The sequence below is a fragment of the Urocitellus parryii genome, chromosome 6 (genome assembly GCF_045843805.1).
Source record: "Urocitellus parryii isolate mUroPar1 chromosome 6, mUroPar1.hap1, whole genome shotgun sequence".
NCBI classification, from domain to species: domain Eukaryota; kingdom Metazoa; phylum Chordata; class Mammalia; order Rodentia; family Sciuridae; genus Urocitellus; species Urocitellus parryii.
In genome coordinates, this window is record NC_135536.1 from 110,377,874 (window position 1) to 110,395,737 (window position 17,864).

Below are 17,864 nucleotides of genomic sequence, written 5' to 3' on the forward strand. Positions count from 1 at the left end.
GCACTCAGCCAGGCACTGGTGCGGGGCTGCTCCTTCCTGTGAGGTCCAGATGTAGCACATCTCAAGGGAAAATGAGAACCAGTGACTCTTGTTCAGGCTAAGACTCGGACTGGGGAGAAGGATTCTGAATGGCAAAATGTTAAAATTCCCCTGTTCCTGTTCGTAAGTGGGTGCCATCCCTAGCCTGTTCCCAACTTCCCTTCCCATAATCCAGCCACTAGAGGGTTAAGTTAGGGGTCCCTGGTTCCTTCTAACTTAGTGGTGAGAACACAAACCCTAAATTTACACTTACCCCCAGATGTAGACACAGTAGGGACGGTGGGACATGTACCTGCAATAAGGGACCTGGCTCCAGGCTCTTCGTGGGTGGTGGCCAAGGCCTGGTCAAATGTTGTGCAGCCAGTCCCCTGCCCCCACTCAATGGGCAGCTGATCAAGGCTCTTCTGAAGCAAGTTTTCAGAGACACTGAAGTGGCCACTGGGAGGCAGAGAGAGGCTCTGAACTGTCATTGTCACCCTCACTGAAGCCACTCAGCATCCCTTAATCAAAGAGCAGGCATTAGAGGAGATTTAGGGACTGATGTGTCCATAAACTCGAAAACACTGTTAATGGCCACTCTTCTGAAACCTCTCTGCTACCAAGGCCAGGAGTCAGGAGGGAAGGAGGTGCTCGAGACCAGGAGGCAGGGCATGAGCGGTGGGTCCTTCCACCAGCTTCCCTCTCTCTGCTGCCTCTTCAAGGCCTGGAAGCTCAGCTCAACCCAAAGGGCCGCCTCCTGGGTTCTGGGACAGTGGGCTCAGTCCCTGCTGTCGGGTCCTGGGAGTCTTCACACACAGGTGACATGGGTGCAGACACCAGGACTCTGGGAGGGCTTTGGGAACCTGAGGGGTTCTGGGAACGGGGGAGAGTGGGGATGGAGGCTGACCACCCTCCATTCAGGATCTCCAGGCCCTGCCCAGAGACTCCTCCCCTGAGTGTGCCGTGAGGGCCCCAGAGAGAATCCAGCCCAAAGTCAACAGGCCTGCCCAAAGCATGGGCCGCTTGTGGGGCACCCGGCATACAGAGGGTGCCACAGCCTTGAGGAGCTCCCTGCCCAGCAAGGGAACCATAAATACATGGGACCATGGGGTGAAGCTGCTGAGATCAGGACAGGCTGGAAAAAAGGAGGTATCTGGGTGGGTTCTGAGAACGACCCTCCTTGCTCTGAGTTTTCACAGGCAGCTAAGCAGAAGCTGGGAGAGTCGAGCAGGGTCCTGGGGGCAGCCTGCACAAAGCCCCAGGGAGGGAAAGTGGGGCGTTAAGGTACGTGGATGGGTTGTCAGGGATCAGCAGTCGGACAATGCGACCCTGGGGAAGCAAGACTCAGAATGAGAAGCCTCAGTGCGGAGGACCCTGGGCACAGTCCCCAGGAGCAGGCCACCCATCTACAACTATAAGAAAGATTTTAAAAAATAAAAAAGATGCTTCTGCCTGCAGGAGCTTATAGCTCCTTCGTTCATTCATTCGACATTTGTTGAACATCTACTCTATGCCGGGCCGAGAAACAAATGGAGGCTGAGAGGGTAAGGGAGGAGGAGGCTACCTTGTCAGAGAGGAAGGCCTCTCTGCCAGGTGACACAGGACTGAGTGAGGTAGCAAGTGGCCACGTGGTGCACTCGGCTTTCTGGGGGAAGAGCATCTAGGCAAGGCCACAGGGAGGTCAACGCTTCCCGGTGCAGAAGGAGCAAGGAGCCCGCATGGGAGAGGCACAGAGTGGGAGGAGGCGGTCCCGTCGTTAGCTGGAGCTGGGACTTGTGGGGCTTGCCACATAGCGAGGTGAGGCGAGTGGCGGATGCCAAGGAGGACCCGAAACCAGTGGGAGCATCCCAGGAGGAATCAGGTGTGGAAGAAGCAGAAGTTGGCGAGCCAGACCTTCAGGAAGTTTCCACAGGGGAAAAACTGCCCTCAGGACAGGTTAGCTCCTTCCCAGGCTTTAGCTGCCGGGACTCCCAGGAAGGGGATTTGTAGACAGCCTGATTGCTTCTGACACTAACCCAGCTCCCCCCAGAGGGTGCCCAGTCAGACTGCAGAGGCTTAATGTTGGCTGCAGCTGGTAATTAAGAAGCAGATCCTTGATCCTTCGGCGGCTGTGACAGCACAGGAAATCTGCCGGCATGTGCTAAGGGTGGGGAAAGGGCTGGCCAGCAAAACCCAGAGGCCAGGCCCCAGGTAACCTATGCCCCCTTGAGCACAGTGCCAGTGCACGGCCATCCGTGGCTCACCCCGGCCTGCACACACCCTGTGACCTGTCTCTCTCACCCCTTCAACAGTCTGACTCTCCTGCACGCTGCTGCCCTCACAGCAGCCATCCCCAGACACCACATGGTGTCCCTTGCTGTTCGATGATATCACAAGATTGTCCAGGAAGTGTCCTGACCTTGTCTTGCTCTCTCCCACCTCTTATCTTTGCTCAAGCTGCCCCTCTGCCTGGAACGTCCTCCTACATCAAAATAAATAAGGAACCATCACTGGCGTTGACTGAGCTCTTACAACCAGGCTCTCTTCTAAGCCCTTCATTTGTAGAAACTCATGTCATCCACACAATGGCCCAAAGGGATAGGTATTTAATGCAGCCCTATTTACAGAGGAGAAAACCAAGGCACAGAGAGGGTCACATGAGTCATAGAGGAAGTGACTGGGGTTTGCTCCTGGCCAGCCATCTTTAAAACTCTGACTCCACCACGGTCCAGCTCTACTGAGTTCCTACTCATCTTTCAGACTCAGCTCGAAACTAACCCCCTCCAAGGGTCTCCCTGCATGCCCCTGTCCTTCCATCCATGGGTGGAGTTAGTTGCTTCCCACTCAAGTGCCAGGCACTGAGCACAAGGAAGACTGATCCCTCTTCTTCTGAGTGGGATAGACAGGCAAGCAGTGGCAGAACCGCAGGGACAGGTGTGACACAGGGAGCCTAGGAGTTGTGGGGCCAGGAGAGGGACAGGATGGGTGAGGATCACATGAAACCAAGGGTCATTTGACTCCCAAACAGACGGCATCCAGAGGGGCACAGGAGGAATCTGCGATAGGAGAATCCATAAAGCCACCGCTGGGTACTGTGGATGCCCAGGCCACGAATTCACTCTTTCAGCAATTTATCAGGGAGGGCCTGGCAAGCGCTAACAAGTGGGCAAGAACAGATCTTTGGTAGTTACATTCGAATTGCGTAGGCATTAATTGGCTTCAGGGTTAAGCATCAGTATTTATGAGTTTGGTCAGCGTGAATCACCACCTGGAGCTTAGCCGCTCTGAGCATCGAAACCCATGTTCTAAGTGCACAGACAGGGCCAGATCATGGTGGCTGCACCAGCAGGGACCTGCCAGGGCAGCCAGGCAGCCCTTCCATCTCTACCACCAGACTGGTGACATCCTTGCCTGAGCATTTAAACAGTGCCCATCATGCTGTGCTGGCATCTCCTGTACTAGCCCACGTGCTTTTTAGTCAAGCCTTATCTCCAGGACTCAGCAGTGCCCGCAAGGCTGGGCAGCTAATAAATATGGACGGATAGATGGAAGGACAGAGGGAAGGAGGGATGACAAAGGAAGCAAAGCTCAGCACCAAGTGTTGATGACCCAAGGGAGTGTCATCAGCACTGTCTCCATGACAGCAGCAGGTGCGATTCCCCAGGAGCCTGCTAGAGGGCCCGCAGGGAGCTCCTGAGAAGCCGAGCTGCAGCTGGCCCCAGGCTCTGCTCACACCTGCCCTCCACCAGCCCCACCCACACTCCTTGATCCTGGACCAGAGCCCACCTTCGCAGAATTTTGAAATCAAACAGGTGGGTCTTTAGTCCCCTCCTCTCTTACAAACCTGTTCACCTGCCTTCTTGATTGATTCCTGCTCACAGGTTTGCCAAAAGAAAACCCTCTGAAGGAGGAGGAAATACAGGATTTGACGTTGCACCCATCTGAACTCCTAGCTGGCCAGGTGGAAAAGTCACCCAGCCTCTCTGGGCTTCAGTTTTGTGTTCTGTAAAAGGGCAAGAGTGAGTCTGGCTGGCTTCTCCAGTCTGTGAGAGTGGACATACTACATGGATAAGCCATGACATGATGCCACTGTTGTCCTCATTAGTGCTAGAAGTTAGCACTCAGTCCAAGAAAGCACTGAATTAAATGTCAAAAGGTCAGCAACAGTGAGGGGCTAAGCAACTCAGTGAGACCCTGTCTCTAAATAAAATACAAAATAGGCCTGAGGAGGTGGCTCAGTGATTAAGTGCCCCTGGGTCAATCCCTAGCACACACACACACACACACACACAAAAAAAAAAAAAAAAAAAGTCTGGTTCAAAAGCCCCCAATCCCCTGCTCACTATAAAGCAGTTCTAGCAATGAGGCAGAAAGGGCAAATGTAGCCTTCTCATGTTACAAGTGTCCCCAAAAACTGTGAAGTAGTTTTAAACTAGCTGAGCTCTAAGAAGAGCAAGGTGAATTGTAAAGTGTGATAAAAAGAGTGAGTTTAGAGAAAGAGATTAAGACAAGCTGTTGGAGCCAAACTGAAACATCAGACCTGGCCATTGCCCTCCCCCAGCCCAGCCATCCCCAGGAGCCAGAAGCCGGGGACTTAACACCCACACAAAGAGCAAAGGCAGACTTGGCCTCAGACCTGGCCTTGGGAGTTCCCCATGCAGGGGAAACTAGGAAATGCTGCCCCCCTTTCCCGACCCATCTCATGGGAATCAAAGGGAGATCAGTAGAAGAGGGACCAAGGGGTGGGAGGGACCAAGGGGAGTGGGGAAGTACAGGGGAGCCATAGTGGCCAAATTATACCGTTATATTATGTACATGTATAATTATGTAACAAATCCATCCTTGTGCATAAATGCATATAACACACCAATAAAAAATAGTGGGTCTCAACAGTCATCATAAATAAGAGAGTCCATCCTCCAGGACCTGAGCAAAGAGAACTAACAACTCAAGACACAAGTACCTGATAGAGATGATAAAGGAAATATGTTTAAAATAATAAAAGCTGTAGAACTCATAATGAAAGAATGAACGGGATAGAAAAAGAACATGCATATCTGAAAAGGGATTTCCCAAACTCCTAGGAATTAAGCCTGTTGTCACTGAAATGAAGACCTCCACGGACAGGTTCATCTGCTGTGGGACCTGAACAACGGATCTGGGGAGCTTACTCAAGACGCTGCACAGAGGGATGAGAGATGAAAAATGGGAATTTAGGGAAGAGCATGGGATGGGAGGGCCTGGCGACTGGAGCTCCAACCTGAGAGGCTCAAGAGAATGGAGGAGATTTTTGAAGAGATACAGTTGAGAATTTTCCCGAATTGCTGGAGGACACGAATCTTGAGCTTTGCAGAAAATGTGTACCTCTGAGAAGCAAATGGTGTAAATAAAAATAACTCCTCGCCCAGACACACATCCCCAAGAACCTGCAGAGCTACGCCACAGTGAAGTCCAGAACACAAAGGAACCATGTCCTCACTCTGCTGCAAGAAAAGCTCAGCACAGACCACCACCAGGTGAGAGCAAGGGCAAACTCACGACCTTTCCAGACAAATAAAGCCCAAGAGAGGTGAGCACCATGGGCCCTCCACCAAGGAACAACTGGAGATCCTTCAAGAAGGAAGCTGAGCCCAGAGTGCAATGCAAAAAGAGAGAGGGTAAGCAAAGTAGTGAACACACGAGTCAAATTCAAATTTAAGCAGTACTTGGGTGTTCAAAATAACAGCAGTAGTAAAACAGGCACCTAAGTCACGCACTGGTGCAAGGAGTTCACTGGATTTAACTCCTATGAGCCCCCCATTCTCTCTGCACCCCCCACCTCCCAGGTTCTCCGGAGCTGGCACAGCCCACCCCTATGGGGCCAGACTGACTGAGCATGCAGAACCTCCCCAGGGCCACAGCCCGAATGGGCCATCAGTCACATAAGTACCTGGAGTTTCTGGTTAATTCCGGGCTCTGGCATTTCAAGTGACCACTGGAAGGGCCAGAAAACAACATCTGAAAGTCTAGAGCACTAAGTCCCTTTGGGGAAAATGTGACCAAGAGCACACAGGAGACAGACAGGATCAGAGGGATTCAGCAGATGGACCCCTTCCTTGCCATCTCTCTGCTGCCCATCAGGAGGAGCCCTGAGCACCTGGAGATGCATCTATGGGCAACCCGTCGGGCCTCTTTGAAATTTACTCAGAAGCCGTGGGCAGCACAGAAACTTCCCCTTACACAACATATCAGGGGTTTCTCAAAGCCAGGTTCCTGGTCCAGCATCGCTGGGGAACTTGTTAGAAATGCAGATTCTCAGCCTGCTAGGTAACAAGTCCTCCAGGTTGACTCTGATTGGGCATGATCAAGTCTGTGAACCTCCTGGGAAGAGCACACACAGCCCAATTAAGTTTATTTAGGTTCATCTGAATGAACTGTAAGTGTTGGAGCACTCAGGTGGGACTTGTGATAAGCTTTAATACTGCTCGCTAAATGTTTCTGGTTCCCTGCTTTCAAGACTAGCTGCAGGCCTCTTCTCCCTCCACCAGCACCTTAGTGCATTCCAGAGAGCGGCTGCTCCATCAGCTGAGGCCCTGGGCTAAAGTTGGCAAGGAACTGACCTCAGCTCTCCCACAACAGGCACAAGATATGAACAAGAAAAAAAAAAAAATGCTCTTTTAAGCCACTAGGATTTGGGTATTGTTTGTTACTGCAGCATAACCCAGCCTATCCAGTCTGTTACTAGGCTGATATTTTCAAAGAGCACATCTTCCCAAAGTGCCTTGAACCCCATCACCTAAGTGACAGTCTGTTTTGCCAAGACATAAAAGCTATGCAAAGACAAAGATACTCACAGCACTGTTTCAAATGAAAGAAGAAAGACACTTATGCCCAGTGGTCTTCAGGAAATCTTTGATGCCTGGTGACCAAGGTGGGGCCAGGAGCCAGCCACTTCTGCAGATAATGGGAGGGGAAAGGTGTGTAGTGGGGAGGAGGCAAGGGGCAGGTCTGATGTGATCTCCACATCCCTGATGAGGACAGCTGTTCTGAGGAGGAGGAAATGCTACTAAGGAGACCAACACAGTGCCACTCTGGATCTGTGTTGAGCTCTGTGTTTTCCAGGACACTCTCACTGTTTCTTCTCTTCCTCCTTCCATGCACAGGATGGTTCCTATCCCAGGTGGTCCAGAGAGGCCAAGGGACTTGCACAAGATTGCGCAGCAAGTGACTGACAGAGACACCCAAGGCTTTCCCTCCCAGGCCACTGTCCTTCTACTGCCTGTTAGAAACATGTTTCCAGGAAGATGATTTGGAGAGAGGGTGACACTCCCCCTGCCCCTGCCCAGAACTCAGGAGTTGTTCTCGTGCAGGGTTCTCCTTGGGACTTTTAGTATCAGACGTGTTCTTAAGAAGCTGGAGGTTCTCTGGCCCCTGGGAGGAGGAAGGAGAAATGCAGGGGCAGGGGGCCCAGGTTTTCAAGCTTTTCACCTGGTACCCAGGCCCTGAGCAGTCTTGACCATCTCACTATCACTTCTCCCTCTCACACGCTCCCTCGCCTGGGCAGGTCTCTCTGGTGGACAAGTGTTGACATCTGAGCAAGCTGGCGGCTCCCAGCCCTTTCCTCCCATCCCCAGAAGCAGGCGGGTGCTGATGACAGCTGACGTCCACGTGCTACGGGCTGCATTGTAACCCTCCAATGCCCACCTGCCGAAGGCTTCACCCCGGCACCTCAGACCACGACCTTCCTTGGAGACTGGGTCTTACAGAGGTAGTTAGGTCAAAATGAGGTCATCAAGGAGGCTACTAATCCAACACGACCATGTTATTATAAAAAGAAGACATTTGGAGACACACGCACACACACATGCCATATGGAGTTTGGGGTTACTCTGTCACAAAGCAAGAGGCTGCCAGAAGCCAGGAGAGAGGCCTGGGACAGATCTTCCCTTGGCGGCCAGCCCTGCCCACTGACTGACCTCCCAAACTGTGAGCCCATGAACTACTGTCTTAGCCGCCAGCCTGTGGCTCTTGGTAAAGCTGCCTGGGAATTTAACGCTCCCGCCTGCGCCTAACCCAGCCAGCCTGCCTGTCCCCTTCCAGCCCACGCCCCGCCTCAGCTGGTACTGAGGAGGTTCCCTCTCCTCCCCACCCCAAGACGTCAAGTCAGCCCATCCCTCATGATCCAGCCCAACGTCCCATGAAGGGAGCGCAGGTCACATCACTCTCTTCTGCCTGAGCCCGGCTGTCTGTCTGTCTGTCTGTCTCACACCCAGGCTCTGGCTGTTGGGGATAGCTTTGCAGAGAGTTCATCCCACCTTGCCCTGAGGACGCAGACTGCTCAGGGCAGGAGCCACATCTCATCCTCCCCGCACATCTGCTGTCCGGGCCTCGCTGCAGCAACCCTGCCGTCCTCTCCTGGGAACAGCCCCAGTCCTGAAAGTGGCTTTCCAAGCTCAGCTTCCTGGTGGACCAGCCGTGGCCACTCGCGGCTGGAGCTTACGTAAGGAGTAGGTCAGGAGGCTAAGAAGTCCCTTCCCAGTCAGCAAGATGGGGCCCTGCAATCAGGACACTTGGCACGCCAGCCCAGCCTGCATTTTCCAAGCGTTTTCCCAGCATCCACTCGTGGGAATTGGGCAGGACATGTGCTCGTCCATCCCGGAGCCCTGTGCTGACACCCAGACTCCTTTATAACTTCCCGAGGCCATCGCCGTGCCCTGGCCTTGGGCAAGCCCCACACGTCCACCCTGGTCGGGCTTTATGAGCTTGTGAACTGCCTGACCTGCTCCACTCTGCGTGGGCAGAGCCGCTGCAGAGCTCCGTGCTGACCTCGCTTCTGCCCCCACGTCCCCAGAGTCCCCCATCCCAGGTGAGGCACAGCCAGGGACTAGTCCTCGCTCAGTTCTCTGCCTGCTCCTGAGAAACAACCTTTGGGACTTGCTTTGAGTGAATTTCTTTGCATTTTTCCTACAAAAACCATCACTATTGAACCCACTTGCAGAAGCATTTTTCATTCATTCCTGCAATGCTATTAGAATCGAGCTTCTCCAGCATCAGGGGTGATGTGACAACAGGAGGGGGAACTGTCATTTCATTCCCGAGAAAAACACGCTCACCCTGCCTGAATCCCCTCTGCCCAGCCCCCTCTGCCCACCTGGATGGCAAGGAGGAGGCTCTCCACCTGAGAGGCAGAGGCTTTGGGATGGGGTTGCCTCTCAGGCACTAATTACAAGCCTCCCAGCTGCTCTGACAATCAAGGGCACACTTACATGCCACTGGACAGTCCCCAGGTCCCATCCACTGGGCAGTGAGTGGGAAAAGTCCCTTAGACTCTGGCAGGACCCACAGTTGTTCTCCCAGGGAGGTGAAGTGACTGGCTCAAGCCCACGTGGCTGGCACGCAGGGACCAGAGTCCCCACTCCCGGGTGCTTCCCACTGTACCACACTGCCCCACCCAGAGGGCCTGCAGCTGCCAGCAGGTCAGCTCTTCTCTTCCTGGGGGACACGAAGGCTTCTGTTCTCTGAGCCGACACAGGGTAAGAGGTGACGCGTGTCTTCATGCACTGTCTTTACCCAGTGTCCTCCAGTTCTTTCTGGAAACCCTCCTGGCTCTGCTCCCTCTGGTCTGCCTTACCCCTGCCATCCTCTTCTTGGGGACTGTGGTTTTGCCATCTGATGCAGCAGGCTTCCTCCCTCCCTCTCCTGCCTCCAACAAAGCCTGCTTGGGCGCCCGCGACAGCCTAGGTCCAGTACCAGGCACTCAGCGCTGCCTCCCCTCTGTCCCCTAGAGGTCCCGCTCTAGAAGGCGCCACCTCTCCCCTGTCCCCATCAGGGCCTGAACTGCCCTGCTCCCATCCACCCCAGGAGGAGGTGGATCTGAAGGCCGAACCCTTGCTAACTAACGTGTTTGCACTAAACCCACCACCCTGTCACACACGCAGCAGACAGAGACTTTTGGTGCTCTGGGGTCAGCTGGGGCCCGCTGCCCAGGGACCCTGGTCAACAGCCTTGTCTCTCTCCCCTTCCCCTCCCACCCCGCCCACCGGCACTGAGGCCAGAGGAGCAGCAGCCCCTACGTACGTATGCAGAAGTCTCCGTTCTCGTAGTAGCCAGGGCAGCACTGGGACCTCCGCCGGTACATGGTCCGGAGGCCGCGCCGATACGCCGTCTTATAACTGATCCTAAGGCACAAGGGAGAAAGCCACGTGAGGGCATTGAAAATCAATGGCTCCCGTTTAGGGTGATGTTTGTGTTAAGCTATACGGAGGATGCCATTCAATAATCACTCTAAATGCACAGCGGCTTTGAATATGAAGGAACACAATAAAGAAAAATCCATGGCGGGGTCTGTGCCGCTGTGGGGCCGAGCACTCAGCGGGCAGGGCCAGTGGCTAACCCATGGCTTCCAGATCTTTTCTAAGCAGAAGGACCAAGGTGGATACAGTCTGGCTTGACACGGTGGGGGGCAGCCGTGGGCTTCACCTTGGTTCCTTGACACTTCCAGATTCCAGGCTGAACAGGAGTCAGGCCCTGGGAGTTGCTGGGCCCACCCCGTACTACTCCTGGGCCTGGGGTCTGGGCTGCCCACTCAGCGAACTGAAGCAAAAGGACCCACTGAGTCCTACTCTGTCCCTCATAAATCTCCCTCACTCCCAAAATAACAGCTCCTGGAGAGCCTCACGTGCTCTCCCTGGGAATCTCTAAACCTCACACTGCAGAGGAAGGAGCTGGGCCCACAGGGCAGGAGACACTCCGGCCTGGGACACAGGGACCTGGGTGCTAGTCCCTTGGGAACAAGTGTTAACACTTGGTCCTGTCCCAATAGCTCCTGAGGCAGCTACCATTATGATGCCCTATTTATGTGCTCTCTTTTATTACTTGTTTAGAGTTTTTAGTTTACATTTGCCTATAACTCCCACCCTTTGTTTTATGGATGAGAAAAACTGAGATTCAGAGAGATTAATGACTTGCTTGTGGTCACACAGCTAAAAAGCGTCAGATTTGGGATTCAAACCCAGGTCACCCTAATTTCAAAGCCACAAGGCCCACTGGCTGCTCTATGCCAGTCCTCTCAGGGTGGCTCTCGGGCCCTGCAGTGGGTCATGGTGAAGGAGTACGGCAAGGGAAATAGGGACATATAAGGACAGAACCCTGAGGAGGGAATCAAAAGCCCCTTTGTCACAAGTAAAGTTAAAGTGGAGGAGATTTGATGGGGCCATCAGAGACCAGAGAGGGGAAGTAACTTGCTCAAGGCCGTGGAGTACACACAGGACCAGCCCCAGGTCCCCGGGCCTTAGAGTCAGGGCTCTTTCTGTCCCCCTCAGACTCACGGGCCCTGCCCTATGGACCCCTCCACAGCAGCAGAGCAGCAGAGCAGCAGGGGCGGAGGGGCCCCCAGCCTGCCTCCTGCAGCGGGTGGGAAGGGAGTCCCCCAGCACAGGCCCAGACAACCTCTCAGTCCTAAAGCCCTCGCTTCATGACAAATGACAGTGCAGGCCTCAGGGAAATCTGTGATATTTGGGAATGTCGTGAGCTAAGGTCATTCTACTTCGTCAAAAGCCCATAATGGAAGGTAAGCCGGCCTCCCAGGGAAGCAGCTTCCTCTGCACAGGAGGCAGTATGGGGGGGGGGGGGGCTGTGTGAGCCTTGCAGAAAAAGAATGAATGACTCCATCCCGGCATGGGAAAGAAAATGACTCAGAGGGGTGTGACTGAGAGGTCATCATTCGGTCCATTGTCCCCACCAAGTTGGAGTACCCTGAGCCCTCCCAAAGGGGAGGTGGGCTTGGCATCGTTAACATGGATGCCCGTGAGCAGAGAGAGGCCACCCCTTGTCTCTGGCTCCCCCTCCTGGTTTGCTCCCCGTGTGGGAAGCAGGACAGGGCAGGGCCATGGGCCAGGCTGCTTTCAGGAGAAGGACCCTGAATGACAACAAGCTATTCCACACCTAAGCAGACGGATGGTGCCGCTTTCAGCATGCACACTCCGGGTCATTGGGAGAGTTGCAAGTCGACTCAATAATTTAACAAAATAATTCATGTTCTGGGAATATAACCTGTTTTAATAAGTAGCCACTCCCTCACCCATGCCTAGGGGTGATGGACGGCAGCCGTGGCCTCCAAGTGTCCAAAAGAGCCACACTCAGAGCAAACCTGGCTCTGGCACAGGGATGCCACAGAGCAGGGGAGGAGCAGGACTCCCATCTCTGCCTTTGACCAGGGCCACAAGCAACCAACTCTGGAAAACCTGGAGGAGGTTAGAGGGAACAGTTGGCCCCATCTCCACATCTCAGGTTCAAAGGCTAGAGGAGGGGGATGTGGTCATGGCTGAGCAGCTCCTGTTAGATCAACCTTTTTGCAACTAACAACTCTGAAATCTGGAGGAAAACATAAAAAGCAACTCCTTGGAGACATTAGAGAGAGAATAAAGGCAGAGGGGAGTGGACACTTTTTTTTTTTTTTTTTTTTTAATGTGCTGATGTAGGGATTGAACCTAGGGCCTCATGAATGCTAGGCGAGAAGGGAATGGCCCCAGGCAGAAACAATAGCTCAATAATACTCCCAGTGACTAAAATTCAAACAGAAAGCACGCAGTCTTACTATGGACGACTGGGGTTCCAACCTCAGGGGACCATGGGATGTGGCATAGATGTGCTTCATGGCTGTGCCCTCCACCATCAGGGTGGGGAAGCTGGGGTGTTCATCTACCAGCTCCCCATCTGTCCCTGGCTGAAGATGCCCCCAAGGCCATTAACTCCCTAGCTCTTCTGGCTGCCCTGCCCTGCCCAGGCTCCTCTGGCCAGAAAGCAGCGGCCAGCCATGCATCTCAGGCATTCAGTGTGCAGAGAGTGGCAAGGGGGCTCCGGAGGTGAGTGGCGACATGTGCTCCGGGGTTTTTTACTAACTTGCACCAAGGCAAGCCGTGAGGACCTGCACCCTTCCCGCCCCATCATCTGAGAGAGGTACTCACCGGTGCCGGGTGCACTTGAACCAGTTGAGGATATCTGTGCATCGCGTGTAATAGATCTGATCGAAGGGGTGTGCATACGACTCCTGGACAGTCACGGCGTAGCTGGGAACCAGACAGGGCATAAAAGCCATGGTCAGCATTGGACAGGATGACTGACCTGAAGTCAGGATGCTGCCTCCCTCCCCAGGCTCACCCACCACAGCCCTGAGGCCACTCCCCAATCTTCCCAGCTACCATGGATGCCCTGAGTATGCAAACCTCCCTGACCCTAGGCTGGCCCCCGGACACATCACATCCCTTACTGACCTCTGGCCCAGCTAATTTTCTAAAATTCTAGCTCATTTTTTCATTTGTCTGAGAATGAGCAAAGGAAGGTTTAGGTTTATATTGTATGGTTCTGGAAGGCAGAGTTGACAAATTTTTAAGAAATATTTTATGTAAGCCAGGCACAGTGGTGCATGCCTATAGTCCTAGTATCTGGGAGGCTGAGGCAGGAGGATCCTTGAGCCCAGGAGTCTAAGGCCAGCCTGGGCAACATAGTTAAGACCCACTTCTAAGATAAAATTTTATATGTATATAAATAAATATGCAGATACATATGTTAAATGTTTTTTCAGATTTTTGTCATTTTCAAAAAACATGTATGGAAGCTGATCTTGGTAGTAACCCTTTGAAGTAAGTTGCCCCATTTTATAGATGAAGAAACTGAGGCTCAGAAAGGCAGCTTGCCCAGGTCACTCAGCTGGTATCAACTGCTAATATTTATTAAGTGCCCTGTGTTAAATGTTTTAATCCCTTTTAATTCTCAGACAACCTTATGAAATAAATGGAATTATTGTTCTCACTGTAATAGACAATGAAACTGAGCCTCAGCTAGCAGAAGTGACTTCCCCAGATTCCCCCAGCGACTCTCTAGCCTATTCTACCTCTGGTGCATTTGGGGACACATCAAGGACATGCCCTCAAACCTCCTGATAGGAGAGGTATTCTGTCCATCTACCTTTTAGCTGTAAAGCTGGACCTGTGGGTAGAAGCCATAGGGAAACAGATCTCAGCTTAACCAAAGTAAGCCTTCCTCCTGTCCTGCCGGTGGGGTGGTGTGAAATGGCACCTCCTATGCAGGCTGTAGCACACCCAGCTGAGGGCTCAGGAATTCATTTGAAGTAGGTTGGTCTTATTCAGTGTTTCCCCCAGAAGGCGCCTGACCTGGGTCAGATGGCCAGGTCCAGGCTCTAAAAGCCTGTTTGCTTTGCCTGAGGACACTGTGTTGGATAGTTTGCACGGGCACTGGGCTTGTGTGGGTACACAGTAGATTCCCAAATGCCTCAAAGGTCAAAGGTCTGGAATCCAGCAGGAGGCAATGCTCAGGGACCTGGGTGGTGGGAAATCCTACTGGATGCGCTAAGGACGTAAGAAGGGCTCTTGATATGTCCCCGCCAGCCAGCACGCCGGAGAGGCGCCAGAGGCACAAATCTATTCAGACACAAGCCTCTGCTCATCTCCAGGCTTAGGGAAACTGAGGCAGCTCAACACCCATCTAGGCCTCCCCAAGGCCTCTCCCACTCTGAAAATCCATGGCACTGTGTCACATCTCCCAAGTGCCTCACTGAGAGGCGGGAGAATGCCCGGAGCAAAGTGCCAGGCTCTGGAGCCCAAACTCATGGGGCCACGTGTGAAGTTTGTCACTTGTTAGCAGCACATCCTTGCACCTGTGTCTCAACTCCTGTATTATCAGAGACTTCATGGGATTATTGTAAGGACTAAAGGAGAGCAATAATGATATCTATCTATCCCTCAGCATAATGGGAAGATAAAACAAGATAATACGTATAAAATGCTTGGCAGGAACACAGTCAGTGTTTAACAGATGTTGGCCATCATCATGATGACAGGCAACGACTTACTTCCTGTGTCGTCACAGAAGGAGACTTCCTCCTTGACCAGAGCGAAGGACAGAGGAAGCAAGACCTGCACTCAGAGCGACTCCCCACCTTTGTTAAGCACTTGGGGGTTCCAGCACTGAAAGGAACAGTGGCTGCTCAGAAGAAAGGCACTAGCCCAACAGAGAGAGAGATGGGGTGTCAGGCAGAGATGGACCCAGCTCTGCAGGATGCCCGTGGCTGACTGAGTCTGGCAATGAGACCTTGTACAGACTCCAAGTCTCTGACCTGAAGTATGTGTCCCGGCTTCATGGCTGGGTGGTTTAACACTCCTCATTTGCCAACATGCTAATGAGGGGCCAGATCAATCTTGTAGAGCCAGGCTTTACTAGCCAGGGGAGGTCTCCACACTGGGTTTTATGGTGGAGGGGCATAATTAATGAGGAGCCCGCCAGAAGCACTAATCCAGCTGGGAAATTCTCCCTAAGCGGTCTCTGAGGACGGGGTGTATTTCTGGAATGACGCAGGCTAGATCTGTGCATGTATAACTGGCTAGTCGAGCTCCGTTGGAAAAGTCGAGAAGGAGGCACCCTGGTGTCGGTAGGCAAGCCCCCCCCCCCCTGCAGCAGGAGGAGCCCAGAGGTCCCCAGCCTTAGCTACACTCCTGTCTGCTCGCTCAGGCTGCAGCTTCAGCTGATGGTCTTATCGCCCAGCCCAAGGCCCAGCCCAATATTTTCACATTCCAAAAGCATTCATGGTGCCAAGGTTTAGGAAATGAAGAATCTGGTTTATGTTTGAACAGATCCACTGGTAGAAATGGGACTGTGAGAAGAGGAAGTCTGTGTGGGCCCTGCCATCAGGAAAGGCTCCCTGGAAAAGAGGACCCCTGGCCACACACAGAAGTGGGCAGATGGAAAGGGGGTGTCCTAGGGCCTGGCTGTCATACAGGAAGCCCTGGTCCTCTACTGGGCCACATGATGGAAGTGCTTAGCTGAGGCTGGAGGCCAAAAGACTAATGGGAGGCTCTACCTGCTACCTTCCTGACCCACTGGGAAATAAAGGCTTAAATTCACCGAAACCAGAAGGGGCAAGGGGCCTGAGTAGACCTTGGAAACTCATGGAAAGCTTATGAAAAATGTGATATTGGCTCAGAATCCCTGGGGCTAGGCCCCCAGACTGTTTTCACACCCCTCCCCCACAGTGAGTCTAGTGTGCGTAGGTCTGTGATACTAGTTCCTGCAGCCAGAGTTGTCAGGAAAAGACAAAAACGGCGGAGCTTTACGGTCTTCAGAGCACTTTAATGACACTGGTGGCCTTGATCCTCCAATGAGGCTGTGGGGGCAAGAATAATTTCTCTCCCCACTGTCAGAGCTGCAAGTGGGCTCAGAGTGGGTTCAGAGACTTTCCCAACATCATAGAGCTAAGGGTAGAAAAATCCAGATTGGAATGCACTGCGGTCTTCCCACCACCCCTCTCCTATGCTTCCTGGGTTGCCAGACCACTGCCTTTTGCTCCAGTCTCCCCTCTGTCAGGCTGCCACTAGAACATCCTGTCACAGCAGATCACTCTAGTGAGGCACTGTACCCCTGCCTCCTACCCAGTCCCTCCTGGCCCACAGGTGTCCAGGACACAGAGCTGGCCATTCACCCTCACAGGCAGGGAGCGGGCACTGCCCAACTCGCCTCCCTCCTCTATCATCTGCTTCCCCCACCCCACATCAGGCCTTCATCTTAATTTTATTCATTTGATTTATTAGCATCTAAGTGGCAGAGTCGTCCTGGTCAGCACAGCCAATCAATTCCAGGGTTTAATTCGGTTTTTCCTGATTGGGTCTCTGGTCACTGTCTTTCTGCTCACCAAAATCAATACTTTAACCTTGTGCTTCAAAGTCAGACCATCTGCAGGGAACCAGCCCGTTCCCCCAGGGCTAAGGCAGAAGGCAGCCTGCTCTCCTGCTGTGCCCTCGGGCACCCTTCCTCTGGCAGCCACCCCCCCACTCCGCCCCCACCAGAACAGAAGCAGCAGGACCCCTCTGCCCCTCAGGGCAGGCGGCTGGCCACCCAACCAAGCTGCCATATTGCTGCCGGTCTCTGGAGACCAGATCAGGCACCCCCAGCATATCAGAGAGCAAGACAGGTGAGATCCTGGTCCACGTCCTGTCATTCACTATACCCCACCTGGCTATGGACGGGGACTACATTCCTCTGGGCCTCTAAGTCCCTGAATGTAAATTGAGTGGGATGTGCGATCACAAGGAAAGCCAAGACTGGACTGTCCCCTGCACTGTCCACTGTAAGTCGCCTCCACTCTGACCTCCCACAGTGCTGAGCTCAGAAGGAATCCACACTGCTCAGCCCTGTCCTCCTGCACCTGAGCTGAGCCCCCAGCTGGACAGCAGGCCCTCTGTGGACAGCGGCAGCCTCTCCTGATGCTGCTCTGGCCCCCACGATGCCAAGCCCAGGGAGAGCCCCTGGGAGGGCCAGCTTAGTGTCTGCTTCTTACCTCTCCCAGTGGCTGCACACGTTGGGGTCCTCGGGGTTCAGAGCGAGGGTGGTGTGCAGGAGGAAGGAGGCAGCCAGGCCCACCACGAAGAGCGCCATCGGGGCCCTGAGTGGAGAACAAAGGAGGCAGCTCGTTACTCAGACCGTGTGGCCTGGCATCCGTCTGGCACCCAGACTTCCCACAGGAGCCCGCAGAACAGGCCTGCCACACACACGCTTCCATCGCGTGGGGTAGTGAGCATTTGATATTTTACGCTTGTGGGCTTGACTAACACCGTAACAGTCCTCCAGTTCTGAGTAAGTGGAGAGTGGGAAGCCTGACTCAGAGAAAAGCCCATCTTCCCAGTCAGGGGCTCCGAGTGGTTTTTGGCTATCTTTATGAGTCATAAAATGCCCAAACACTAATTTGGCTATAGTTTCAGGATGTCCTGAGGCCCCTGAGGCCTGGACCCAAGAATTCTGGGATCTGGCCTACTTGAGAGGCAGCAGCCTCCCGGTCCCTCTCCCCCATTTTTGACCAGCCTTGCCCATCCACTCCCTCT

The 17,864-nt window shown here is 53.4% G+C and overlaps 1 protein-coding gene across 5 annotated transcripts in view; it reads right to left on the reverse strand.

The window, feature by feature from the left end:
• Megf11 (multiple EGF like domains 11) overlaps window positions 1–17,367 on the reverse strand; it is a 205,303-nt gene extending 187,936 nt beyond the window's left edge. For 3 of the 5 annotated variants that reach the window (XM_026384875.2, XM_077799502.1, XM_077799505.1), the window contains exons 1-3: window positions 17,324–17,367; window positions 12,942–13,043; window positions 10,054–10,154 (exon numbers count right to left, since the gene is read on the reverse strand). In XM_026384875.2, the coding sequence (XP_026240660.2) occupies window positions 10,054–10,114 (61 nt within the window). In that variant the 5' untranslated portion in view covers window positions 10,115–10,154; window positions 12,942–13,043; window positions 17,324–17,367. Of the gene's footprint in view, window positions 1–10,053; window positions 10,155–12,941; window positions 13,044–17,323 lie in introns of those variants that run through there. The other 2 variants (XM_077799503.1, XM_077799504.1) reach the window with 2 other exon arrangements.
• Window positions 17,368–17,864: the final 497 nt, after the last annotated feature.